Source organism: Herpailurus yagouaroundi, unplaced genomic scaffold (genome assembly GCF_014898765.1).
Source record: "Herpailurus yagouaroundi ecotype Mexico unplaced genomic scaffold, PumYag 403, whole genome shotgun sequence".
NCBI lineage: Eukaryota > Metazoa > Chordata > Mammalia > Carnivora > Felidae > Herpailurus > Herpailurus yagouaroundi.
Genome location: NW_024412620.1, coordinates 1,504,922 through 1,518,514, shown reverse-complemented (window position 1 = coordinate 1,518,514; position 13,593 = coordinate 1,504,922). Strand labels below are relative to the sequence as shown.

Below are 13,593 nucleotides of genomic sequence, written 5' to 3'. Positions count from 1 at the left end.
TCTGCTGCCTCTGTCAGCGAATGGTAGCATCTGCTGTTACTTAAGTTGCGCACGTGGCTTGAAAACTCGTTTAGGCTCTATGTGATGCAAGTACTACGCCCTCCACTCAAACGAATCCTTGCAATCCCATTGCCACTACTAAACTATCTTTCACCTGACCTACTGCCAACAGCCTCCTGGCTGGTCTCTCTGCTTCTAGTCTTGCTCCCCTTCCAGTCCCTCTTCCACATTATTGCCAGAGCAATTATTTTCAAAATAAAAATATGATTCTGGTCTTCTTTTTAAACTCTTCTAGAACTTCTTTTAATCTGATGGAAAAAGACTACCCTTCTATGTCTTACAAAGCTATCCACAATCTCACTCCCTCTATTGCCATCCTGGTCTCCAATCACTCTTTTCACAGTACTACACACACTCTTGCTCTAGTTTTTGAACTCCCTGTTATCTCCTACAACTAGAATGTTCCTTGGATATATTTTAGTGGGCTCTTTCCAATTCATTCTTGAGCATAACATCTCAACTTAATATATGTATAATTTAATATATTATACATATGCATGTTAATATAACATATATATAATATATAAATATTATACATATACATATTAATATAATGCATATATATGTTATATGTAATAATAATAATAATAATAATAATAATAGAATGAAAAAAATAATATAAAATTGCTTTGGAAACCAGAAGTGCTAAATGCTCTGAATAAACTACACAGGCCTATCTAGCTTAAGTAGGTCTTATTAGCAGATTGTTAGAGGGATAAAATTATACCATTTGGCCTAAACTTGGCCAAATATCACTTTACCTTAGCTTCAATTTCTCACTTAAAAAATAATTTTACTCAAAAGAGTAAAACTATAAACAAACTATATTCTCAAAATTAACACCCACTGAAATGCAACAAGCGTACAGCGATCATGTCCAGAGGAATTCTAGTTCTGCACTGTCTTAGCTGAATTATCAGTTCCCTTTTCCCACTCTCAAAAACGTTCCATTTTGGAAGAAAAGTGAAATGGTCATGTAAACTAAGTATTATGTTTTATGATCTGCTTAAACTCATTTTATAAATCTAACAAATATTGGTTAAGGAAAGAATGCAAGCGTTACATTTAAATGTACAAGTACCTGGATTTTTATGGTGCTATCCTTAATTTTCTGAAACTTTCGTTTCTGTATAAATCCTCTTGTTCTAGCTTGAATAATGATAACACTGCTCCTAACGTGTAAATATGCTTCTCTTTGAGGTTTTGCAGACAAAAAGCCTCTGTGGTGATTTTGTAAAACCGATGCTGCTTTCCTATACAATAAAAACTGCTTTCTTGCTTGCCATGTCCTGAAATACTGCTGTAGGGTTACAGCAGCTCTTTTCTGCTGGACAAATCTTCTCCGATACACAGCCATCTGAAGGAAGGACTGAATTCGTAGGGCAGCATGCTTCTGTGTTTCCAATATTTCTGTGGCCGTTTTACAAAAAGCTTTTTGAATCGTTACTGCAGCCCTGCCCTGGGAATGACACTCTGCCTCCTGTGAACAAGCAACTAGAGAAGCTCTATGCCACTTCTGAATCCTAAGTGCTGAGCTTTGCACAGCTTCATACGGAGTTTCAGTTCTGTGGCGGCAGAACGCAGATCGCTTCTCAATGGCTGCCATCTTTGCCTCAGATAGGTTTTTCAATTTCTGTCTAACTTTCATGCCTCTAAAAGCAGCCTGAATAATTCGTACAGATTTCTGGAGTGCTAAGAAATTTTTTCTTTCCGTTTTTACCCTGACGTATGACCTATAATAATACTGTATAAGAACAACGGCAGTTTTCTTTGCCCGATAATCAAGTTTGGCCCTATGCATTCGGTAGAGTGACTGAATTAGGGTGGCAGCCAGGTGCATACGCTGGATATCCTTTCGGACCTTAAAGCCTCTGTAGGAAGACTGTATACAAATGACCGCTTGGGTACGCACTGCAGTTAGTGCTCTGTATCTCCTCTGAACAAAGACTACTTTTGCTCTGAAGTGCAGATAATGCTTCCTTACTTTGGAGGCCTTAAGATGCTTCTGAAGAACAGTGGCGGCCTGATGCTGCTCCTGAATCTGTTTCCTTATGATCATGTCCTGGAAATCTGCCTGAACACAGGCCGCTACTTTCCTAAGTGCATCGTGTTGAAGTGCTTTCCTCTTCTTTGCTCTATATATTTTTTGGATTACTTTTGTGGCCCACTGAATCTTTCGGTAAAAAAGATACTGTCTATACATTCGATATGTGCTTTGTATTATGATAGCAGCTCTGTGTTTTTCTCTTAACAGCTGTCTTGCTTTCATTCCCTTATATGCAGCCTGAATGACCAAAGCAGAATGTCTTTGTCGGACATAATTTTCTCTTTGCAGTTTTGCAGCTCTGTATATCCGGTAATGTTGCTGAATTAGAATTGAGGCATGTTTCCAAGCCTGAAAGGTAACATACGTCCTGTGCATTCTGTAAGTGGCCTGGATGAGAGATGCAGCCCTGTGCATCGCCTGAACCTTCTTCTTTGCCATCAGTCTTCGGTAAGATGACTGGATTGTAATGACCGCCCTTTGTACTTTCAAGAATTGATGCAAGTGATGCCTGGCACACGTGGTGGCCCGATATCTCCTCTGCACAAAAACAGCAGCTTTTTTGAGGGAAACAAATCTTTTCCTTACCACTAAACCCCTAAACCTGCTCTGAATTAGCACGGCAGAGGAATGCATCATTTTCAAATGCCTTCTCGCTTTCATACCCCTAAACGCAGCCTGAAGGATCAGGGCAGAATGTCTTTGTCGGAGATAACGTTGTCTCTGCAGTTTGGCAGCCCTGTTCGCTTGGTGTCGCTGCTGGATTACAACGGAGGCTTGTCTCACGGCCTGGTACCTCACGTGTGCTCTGTGCATTCTGAAAGCTGCCTGGATGACAGTGGCAGCCCTGTGCATCTCTTGCATCTTTTTCCTTACCACCCATCCTCTGTATGATGACTGGAGTGTAATGACCGCCTTTTGTAACCGCAGGAATTGTTGTAAGTGATGCTTTGCACAAACAGTTGCGCGGTATTTTCTCTGAACCCAAAGAGCGGTTTTCCTGAGAGACAGAAATCTTCTTCTCATCTTCAGAGTTCTAAATCTCCTCTGAATCAGAGTTGCAGCTACATGCATCATTCTTAAATGTCTTCTAGCTTTCATCCCCCTAAAACCAGCCTGAATGCATATGGCGGAATGCCTTAATTTGTTATACCTTTGAAATTGTACGTTTCTCTCCTTCACTGCCCGGTACCTCTGCTGTACTGTTTGTGTTACCTTCTTTAACTTATTAAAATACGTTTCCTGTCTGTATCTTCTGTAACAGGACTGAATGCGTATTGCTGCATTCTGCATCTTCCTGAGAGTCTGTCTAACTCTTACTCCTCTAAAACTTGCCTGAAGAACAGTAACAGCTTTCAAAATTGTCAGGTACTTTGCACGCTGAATTTTACCTTGACAATATGCTCTGTATCTTACCTGAATGAGGACAGCTGCTGTTCTCATTTTGTGGTATCTTACTTTTGCTTGATGCATTTTAAACATGGCTTTAATGAAAGTGGCTGCTGTGTGCATGTGTTGAATACGTCTTCTCACTCTAATACCTCTAAAAACAGCTTGAATTTTAACTGCTGTCTTCTTTAAATTAAGATATTCCTTACGTTGACGGTTTGCAATTTTGATATTTCGATACCATCTCTGAATTAGAACAGCAGAAGCTCTGTAGGTTGCATAGGTTTTTTTGGCTTTGTAAGCTCTATATGTAGACTGTATAGTGACTGCCGCTTTGTTGTACTCCTTTATTTTTTTTCTTACTCTCATACTTCGGTAAGCAGACTGTATGATGACTATGGCCGCTTTGGTTTTCAGATACAACTGACGCTGTCTCCTTCCAATCCTGTACGCCCTATAATACATTTGAATCAGACGAGCAGCTTTTTTCATGATGTCCCACTTCTTTTGCTGCACATGCATTCTGTAGTATGACTGTATGATGACAGCACATTTGTGCTGCTTTCGAATCTGCCTTCTCACTATTTTTCCCTTCCATGTAGACTGAAGCATCAGTGCTGCATTACGGAGTTCAGTGTATTCCATACGTTGCTTCTTTCCCGCGCTCCATGCTCTCAGATGTTGCTGGATGATTAATGCTGCTGTTTTGAACAATCTGAACTGTTTCTGGGTTTGGGCCATTCTAAAAGCAGACTGAATCCTCACCACAGCTTGAAGTTCCCTTCTGATCTGCGTTCGAACTTTCCAGCCACGATAAGCAGATTGGAGAGAAATCACAGCTGACTTTGTCTCTAAAAATTGCATTCTTACATCACGAACAGTCCTGTATGTCCTGTACCATCTCTGAATCTTGATAGTAGACTGAAGCACATACTGATATTTCTTCCTTTTACTATAGCCTCTAAAAGCAGTTTGAATTTTAAGAGCAGCTATAGATTGCTGTTTGATTAGCTGGCGTACTTTATAACCTCTGTAAGCTGCCTGCACACAAGTAACTGCTCTTTTAACTTGCAGGAAGTTCTTCCTCTGACTGACCTGTGCTTTGTAAGCGCGATAGTAATTCTGAATGACAACAGCTGCTTTATACATTTCCAGGTAGTACTGCCGCATCTTTCTCATTCTGAAATAAGATTGTAGTGAAACAGCAGCTTTTCTCTGTGACCTCATCTGCTTTCGAACCAGGTGACCTCTAACAAAAGCTTGCAATTTGATACAAGATTCCCGCATCTGGACGTATTCTTCTCTCTTTAGTGCAGCCACTTTTATGGACCGGTACCATTGCTGGATAAATAGTGTGGCTGCTCTCAGATGTAAATACTGTTTACGAGTCTGTTTCATCTTGACAATTGACTGTAACTTTACTGTAGCATGTTTCAGTCTCAGAAATTTTTTTCTGGAAATATAAGCTCTATAATATGATTGAATTTTTATAATGGATGTGAGGATGTGAATAAACTTTCTCCTGGCTTGCATCCCTCTATATGCAGACTGTAGAACAATGACAGCAGAACGGGTTTTCTGGTAAGATGCTAGAGCTCTCTTGGCTAAAATAGAAGCTCGAAGATGAATCTGAATTATAAGGGCAGCTTTCTTTATCTTCTTATATTTCTGTAATTGCTGATGCATTCTTACTTGTGCCTGCAATTTGATAGTAATTTTCTTAAGGTTTAGATATCGAAATCTGTCTCGTCTCATTCTCCAGTATGACTGAAAAACACAAGCAGCTCTAATTTGTCTGTGTAAATTACGAGCTTTCATCCCTCTGAAAGCAGCCTGTAGTTGAATGGCTGCAGCCCGTTTCTGCAAATAGTTGGCACGCTCAGTCTTTCCTTTCAGATGTGCTCTGTAGAACTTTTGGATAGTCAGTATAGCCTCTTTTCTTCTTTTATATGACTTTTGGGCTTGAAGGCACCGAAACCTTGTCTGAATGATAACAACACAAGATCTAAGGTGAATATATTTCCGTAATTCTTTGTGCATTCTATACCATGACTGTATGACAACAGCAGATTTTTCTTCTTTAGCTCGTTTCCTGACATGCCATTCTCTAAAAGCTCTTTGCAATATTATTGTAGCTTTTATTTGTAATCGCATTTTATGTTGCTTCCATCTTCTGAACACAGACTGGATTATAAGAGATGATGATTTTAGCAACTCATATCTCTGTTGATCATGTTTCCTTCTTAAATAAGCAAGCCAATGTCTCTGAATTGTAACTGTAGCCCAAAGATATCGTTTGTAAGAAGTAACTGCTATTATCATTCTTATCCTAGATTGCAGGATGACTGAATAATATTTCAATTTCAGAAATTGTTTTCTAGTGGAATATCTTCTCCAATACTTCTGAAATGTAAGAAAGGACACAAAGTAAAACAGACATAACTTTCTATACTTAACACCTCTGCAAGTATTTTTCCTAACATTTTGCTTAAAAATAAACAAGTTAAATTAAAAAAACAATATATTTTTGGAAATTACTTGTCTCTTGTTTTTGTTTATGTTTGTAGTTATGTAGTTTCTATATTGACACAGCTGTAGCCAATTCAGAAATTGTGATCTCAATCTTAATGGTATTTATATTGCATCTGTATTTCAGAAACATAAGAAATATAAGCAAGTTTATGTTCTATTAGAATAACATACAAGAAACAGTCAAAATAAAATTATAGTGACATTCTGCTATCTATTGATTCTAAGTAATTTCCTATAAATATACCTTTAGATTTTGTATTTTCTCCTTAATATCAAGACTGCTAAGCTATCTGGTAATGATTGGAAACTGTTTACATGATGGACCCTGTTCAGGTCTAATAGTTTAAACACAGGAATTTGAGAAACAAGTGAGCCAGATCACTCTCATTTTTCTCATTAAAAATAAAATTACTTCTTCCCAAATTTTGGAATTATAGACTCATGGTCAGAAAGTAGTATTCTGAAAAGATCTGAGAAATGACAAACTGTTTATCTCTTGAATAGCCAAGGTTGGTTCCTTCTCATACCACCCACAGTCCCTAATTCCTTCGTCAGGGTGAGGGTTGGGGAAGAATTCCCTACTGCAGATGAATTTTCCTTACACATAAGGAAAACATTTTAGGGGCGAGGTACCTCTGTCTCCATTAGCACTGCCCATTGTTATGCACCTGTGCTTGGTCCAAGGACACCCACCCATGGGTGAGGAGAGTTAGGGACCCTCTAAGATTTTTCAACAGATATTGCCTTATTCCTTTACTATGTGTCAATTGTGGTTCTGTTTCTACTCTTCAGTCTGATGAGAAATAATGTGTACAGCACATTATTTCTCTTACTATAAAGAGATGCATAAATAATTAAAACATTATAAGTAAATTACAGAATATTAGAGACTGAAAGTTAAACCACAAACTCAACACTAATGAATATCACAAATTTAATAATGTAGAATAAAAGAATTTACATTGTTTGGACCCATCTAGATAAAATTAAAAAAAAAAAAAAACAGGCAAGACAAAATGATAGTGTTTAAAGATGTGTAGAAAAAAGGCATGATTAGCATATATTAGAATAATGGTTACTTTGGGCTGGGGTGAGGAAGCTAATGGACTGAGAAATGGCTTCTGAGAAACTGACAATATTCTATTTCTTGACCTAGGTGGTGGTTACATGGGTATTCACTTTGTGAAAAACTATCAGGCTCTACATTTGTGTTTTGTGCAATTTTCTATGAGTAATATTTCACATTTAAAAATGGTTCCAAAAAGATAATTTGTTAAATCAGAATCCTTCACTTATCAACAGTAGTAGCCAGACACAAAAATTTCCGAATTTATAAAATATAAAATTATGGGGTGAAGCTTCAATGACATTTACATAGGGCAAATTTAAATAGTACACCTCTCCGATGTTATCAAAATAGAATCTAATATCAAAATCTCACACGAAGATATGTGGAATGGAATATGTCTATTATGTAAAGTAGATATGTTAAAAATTTTTTCTAAGCAGGAAACTAACATAGGCATTCTATATATAGATTATAAGTAATATTTCATTATATACCAACTAAGTGGGCTACAGAGGAAAACGCACACATTTATCCCAAAAGAAGTTTCCAGGACTCATAGTAAAGATTAAAAAAAGAGCGTAGTAGAGTTTGTGGACATACAAAGCAAAATGGTACAGTGGGTCAGCATGTCCCATGGAGAAGACTGCAAACCTCTAATATAAAACAAAGACAGAAGGGGTAAAGAATTAAGACTATTCGCTCCTTCAAAGCAAAGGAAGCATTTTGATTTGTTTGAGCCTTATGCTGATCATAGTAGTAGGTAGTAGGAAAGTATTAAATATTTGTTAAAGTACGAGAAAAACACGAAAGCCTAAGATATACTTTAAAACTTTATATTTTACTTTCTTTCTTAAAAATGTCATTAAAACTTTTTAAATTCAAAATACCAGGATGCTATACCTGAATAACTGATGCTGATTTATTTTGAACTTTTTCTAGTTTTTCCTTTTTTAACATTAATAACTTTCTTTGTGCTAAGAGTCTTCGCCAATGTTTCTGAATGGCCAATGCTGCATTAATCTCCTTTTTCAATCGTTGTTTAGATAGAAAACTGATTACAGCTGATTGAATGATTCTTGCAGCTTTGTCTCTCTCCTAAAAAAAAAACAAAACAAACAGAAGACAAAAAACAAAAACAAGCAAATATGAATCAAAAACTTAATTACTTAAGACCCTAAACCATTATTTGTAAGAAAATAATTTGTTAAATATTAATCAAATTGATCCTGAAAATAAAACATTCCTCAGACTTAAGATAGGCTCATCTTTGGAGTAAAGATAATTCTGCGAATGATGAATGGTCCGATAGGTGGATTTGTATATATATTTATAGGATGAAACAAAAATTCCTAGTAAATATAAGTCTAAAATAAAGATCATACACGTTTGATATACCACAGTTTGTCAATAATAAATGTAAAGGCAATTTAAATACGGTATGTTTATCAGATTATGGCCCAGATTCATGCTTGATTTTTTAAAAAGAGGGGGACTATGGGGGGGTGTTGGGGAAGAGACCCTAAAATAAACAAAATGCCTTACAATAGAATATAGTATTGTTTTGTTACAACTTGAACAAAAGAATTAACAAAAAGAGAGAAGCAGCAAAATACCACTTTTAGCACAGGCTACAACGGTTTTACAGCATAGACACTCAAAAGATAAGAATATTGGATTATGAGAAGTGGTATCAGGACCTATGCCCGACAGCATAGGTGCTCAAAGAGGAGCCACCTACCCTGGGAGCACTATAGGCTGGTACCCTACATGTCTCTAGATCCATGACTCCTAATAATGCATTACTAAGAAAAACAACATAGGTTAAATACTTACTAGGCACTAGGCACCATTCTAAACACTTCATGAATGGTTCATCTAAATCTCACACAACTGTAAGAGCAGATGAACAGGTACTAATTTTATGACTATGAGGAAACTGAGACAGAGCAGTCAAGTAGATTGTCGGTCCACTGGTAAGATAACCAGGATTTGAACTAGGCAATCACTTTGCCAAACTCTTCAAGGCTAGATTTATCATTTCAGTTACCTGAACTGAAAACTAGAATAGAAGTCATTCCCTCTTATGGCAAGAACAATTTATAGCACGTGTGACAACCTCTTTGTAGCTAAATGGGACAGCTCACCATCCAAGGGTGGGCTCTACACAGATATTAGCTATAGGTTCTAGTTATTAATTAATCCTAATCAGTTGTTGAGTGGAAACTGCACAGTATGGGAACACATTCACTTACGGAAGGGATCAAACTGCCACTCTAAGAAAGGAAAAATGTAGTTAATGGATTGAAACAAATACTAACAAATGGTGAGAGTCATATATTAGATCACTTCTGAGAAAAGACTAGACAATTTTAAAACTGGGCTGCGGAATTATGTCCAACAAACTCAGTAAGCCATCTAATATCACTGTCAGTAAGTCCCATGTGAAGCATATGGACTTTAAGGCTACAGATAGCCAAGTTAAAAGCATCCCCCCTGCCACAATTTCAAAACATATTTCAGAGCTACGATAATCAAACAGTGTGGTCCTAGCAGAAAGACAGGCATATAGACCAATGGCACAGAATAGAGAGCCCACAAATACACTCTCATATATGTGGATAAATGATTCTTGACAAGGGTACCAAGAATGATCTATGGGAAAAGAACAGTCTCTTTAGTAAACGATGCTGGAAAAACTAGATATCCATATACAAAAGAAAGAAGTTAGACCCTTTTCTTATGCCATATAAATTAACTCCCAATGGACTAAAGTCCTAAATGTAGGACCTAAAACTATAAAACTACTTATAGAAAACATAGAGAAAAATTTGATTAACATTGGATTTAGCAATGATTTATAGGATGACACCAAAAGCACAAGCAACAAAAACAAAGAGTAGACAAATGGGGTTACATCAAACAAAAAAATTATATTCTGCGAAGGACACAATCAACAGAGAGAAAAACCATCTACAGAATGAGAAAAAAAATATTTGCAAATCATATATGTAATAAGGTACTTGTACCTAGAATATATAAAGAATTCCTATAACTCAACAACAGAAATATCCGATAGCCTGACATACAAATGGCTAACACACAAATGAAAAGATGCTCAACAACACCAATTATCAGAGAAACGCAAATCAAAACCACAATGAGATATCTCTGTACTATTAACGAGTATTGGCAGGGATGTGGAGAAGTTGGAATCCTCATGCACTATTGGCGGGATTGTAAAATGCAATGAAATAGTACGGCAGTTCTTCAAAAAAAGTTTAAAACTGAAACTACCATATGTCCAGCAATCCCACTTCTGGGTACATATTCCAAAAAACTGAAAGTACAGTCTCAAAGAGACACACCCATGTTCAGAGGCATTATTCACAAGAACCCACAGGTGGGAATAACCCAAATGCCCAGTGAAAGATGAATGTATAAACCAAATGTGGTATATACACACAATGGAATACTATGCAGCCTTTAAAATGAAGGAAATTCTTCCACAAGCTACAACATGGGTGAACCTTGAGGACATACACTAGGTGAAATGATCCACTGACAAAAGGGCAAATATCGCATGACTTCACATATATGAGGCATCTAAAATAGTCACCCTTCATAGAAATAGAAAGTAGCACGATGATTTCCAGGGCTGGGGGAGAGGGAAACGGGAGTTATTTCATGAGCACAATTTCAGTTGTGCAAGTTAAACAAATTCTGGAGCTCTGTTTCATAGCAATGTAAACACGCTTAACACTATTGAACTGTACGCTGAAAAAAAGTTAAGACGGTAAGTTTTATGATATGTGTTCTTCACCACAATTTTTAAAAACTTTAAAATTTTTAAAAATTTTTAAAAATTTTAAAAAGCATTCCCTATTAGCTTAAAAAAATGGAGTCAAAAGTTGCATTTGAGTCAAAAGTTCTAAGAGCAAGGGGCATTCTTAGATACAGTAGGCTAAGGTAAGTTGACACTTTCCTGTTTGAAGGTTATCTCAATCTCAAGCAAAGTAAATGGAACGATTTTATGTGACATTAGGGAAGCTACAGATGGAAAGGAGACAAATTCAAGGAGGTGAACATGTGATGAAATTAGCAACTTTGAAAACTTATACAAACTGATGGTGAAAGTTCCAATGCTGGCAGTCACTGACTGTTTTCTAAATTAGACCACCGTCATCATTTTAAATCCTATGCTGTTGGACAGCCAACAGCCAACCTGTTACAGGCTTGTTTTATTTTACCTTGCACATGAGCCAAACACAGGGATTTACTTTGCTTTGCAGTTTGTGCCGACACTTTGACGGGAAGAACTAAATGGTAGAACGGGTCAGGGGACCCTTGGACAATCCTGCTTCATTCATTAGGTAATTGGGCCATTAGTCAATTTTCACTTGTCTCTGCAAGAACTTGGGCCATTCTATTCTCAATGGATAGTTTATACTAATTACAACAGTGACATGAAAGTAAATTTAACACCTGAAAAATCAGCTATCTCAAGTTGGTATTTATAGGTTTATTAGCTTATAATATTTCTATGAGAATATACAGGGAACTTACTGCTTAATGTTCCAAATAGCAAATGAAAAGATATAATTGGGTGTTAGCATAATTGTATAAGAGAGGGAACATGGTCACTTGAGAAAGGAGAAAAGCAGTGGTCTCTAAAAAATAGGGAAATTTCTACTACTTACATCAAAGAAATAAATCAGGAAAAGAGATCTCACCAGCAAAGAGCTAAGAAATCTTTGCAGTTTATAGCTTCTTAAAACAAGATCATCTCGAGCAGCAAAATGAAGATTTCATTTGCCACTCACCGACCCCCCACAAATTCTGATAAATATCTGTTTCTTGGGATTTTAAATATCTTATTTAATATCATATAAACAGAATTAATGAAATAATTTGAGAACTAGCCAGGAAAGAGTCTTCGCTGAAAACTCTCCTAAAGCAATTCTCCTACAAGCTTCCAAAAGTACAAAAGTTATCCTTGAAGGGATATGTGGGCAAGGAGGCAGATACTGAGAAGATGGAGGGCAAAAGAAGGCACAAAGAAGATATGACAGCAGAAAAGACCATTTGTGAGTATAAGCCACTGCCTAGCTCCCAAAAGTTACTACCAAGAGTTTGAGTAGGGTGAAAGCAAATTTCAATTAATGTTATTTCTGAGTCTGATAAACTATGACAAAATACCTGGTATGTGTAAGAGTTGCCAAAATGTAACTGTTTTTATAGAGTTATTAAGGACTCTATCCTAAATGCACAGTAACTCAAAATTGAGGAGCAGTATCGGGTGGAATGTATTTCTGAAATACCTGATAAATGTATCAAGCATGGTTGCTCATTTTATTTTGTTTGATTTTCCAAATAAGTGAATATAGGATTATTAGTGGAAGGAGTAGGTAGAAAAAAGGACTAAAATAATTTGTTCAACTTGATCAACACCACTTAACAGATGGTTAAAAATCACATTTTTCTCGAAACTAAAAAAATCACTTATGTTAATACAAAGTTGTATAGTATTAGGGTCACAAAGGGAAATAATAAGTAACATTCCTATCCCTATGCCCAGGTCCTAAATATCTTGAGAAATAAAACAACAGAAACCAAAGTACCACTTTTAAACTAATAAAGAGGGGAGCCTGGGTGGCTCAGTCAGTTAAGCATCTGACTTGGGCTCAGGTCATGATCTCACAGTTCGTGGGTTCGAGCCCTGCATCGGGCTCTGTGCTGACAGCTCAGAGCCGAGAGCCTGTTTCAGATTCTGTGTCTCCCTCTCTGTCTGCCCTTCCCCCACTCATGCTCCATGTCTCTCTCTCTCTCTCCCCCACTCTCTCTCTCAAAAATAAATAAACATTAAAAAAAAAATAAAGAAAGAAAACACTGGAAAACAGTTTCATGACAGACAGAATGAACTGGCTAACTGAACTACAAAACCAGACACTAGACGCCTAGACCCAAGGGCCACTCCAGCACCAAGATCAAGCCTCCCCGAACACAGCATGAAAACCTCATGGAAAGCTCCTGTTCCCTGGAGATACGTTAGATTCCAAGAAGAAGCAAATGCTGAGTCAGGTCTCCTGAGTTTACTTTTACAAATTTACAAAGGAAGTAAGGTATTCTACTTCCCCTGGAGCAAACTTGGGGAAAGCGGCTGGAAGACACATCCACTGAACCAAACATCAGGAGTTAGGGAGAAATATCCATCCCTAACTCAAAACACATACAATTACAAAAATTATGTTCATAGTTTCACACATCAATAAAACGTAAAAATCCTATCAGGAATCAACCAACTGGCATTTTGCGAAGTACAATTCACATTACAGTGTTTTCATTTTTTACTAGTACCTGATGACGTTTTAGGTCTGTTTTTAGTTTGTATTTTCTCCAAGTTGTCTGTATAAGTCGAGCAGCTCTTGTTTCTTTACAAAGATCCAAAAGTCTTGCACAAAGAAATGACAAATAGGTAATAACCACCTAAGAGACAACAGAA

The 13,593-nt window shown here is 37.0% G+C and overlaps 1 protein-coding gene across 3 annotated transcripts in view; it reads right to left on the bottom strand.

The window, feature by feature from the left end:
- The window catches only part of ASPM (assembly factor for spindle microtubules), a 53,229-nt gene that overhangs the window by 15,679 nt on the left and 23,957 nt on the right, over positions 1 to 13,593 (bottom strand). For 2 of the 3 annotated variants that reach the window (XM_040463532.1, XM_040463533.1), the window contains exons 16-18: positions 13,449 to 13,577; positions 7,995 to 8,189; positions 1,142 to 5,896 (exon numbers count right to left, since the gene is read on the bottom strand). In XM_040463532.1, coding sequence (XP_040319466.1) covers positions 1,142 to 5,896; positions 7,995 to 8,189; positions 13,449 to 13,577 — 5,079 coding nt within the window. The remainder of the gene's footprint in view (positions 1 to 1,141; positions 5,897 to 7,994; positions 8,190 to 13,448; positions 13,578 to 13,593) is intronic. The other variant, XM_040463534.1, reaches the window with a different exon arrangement.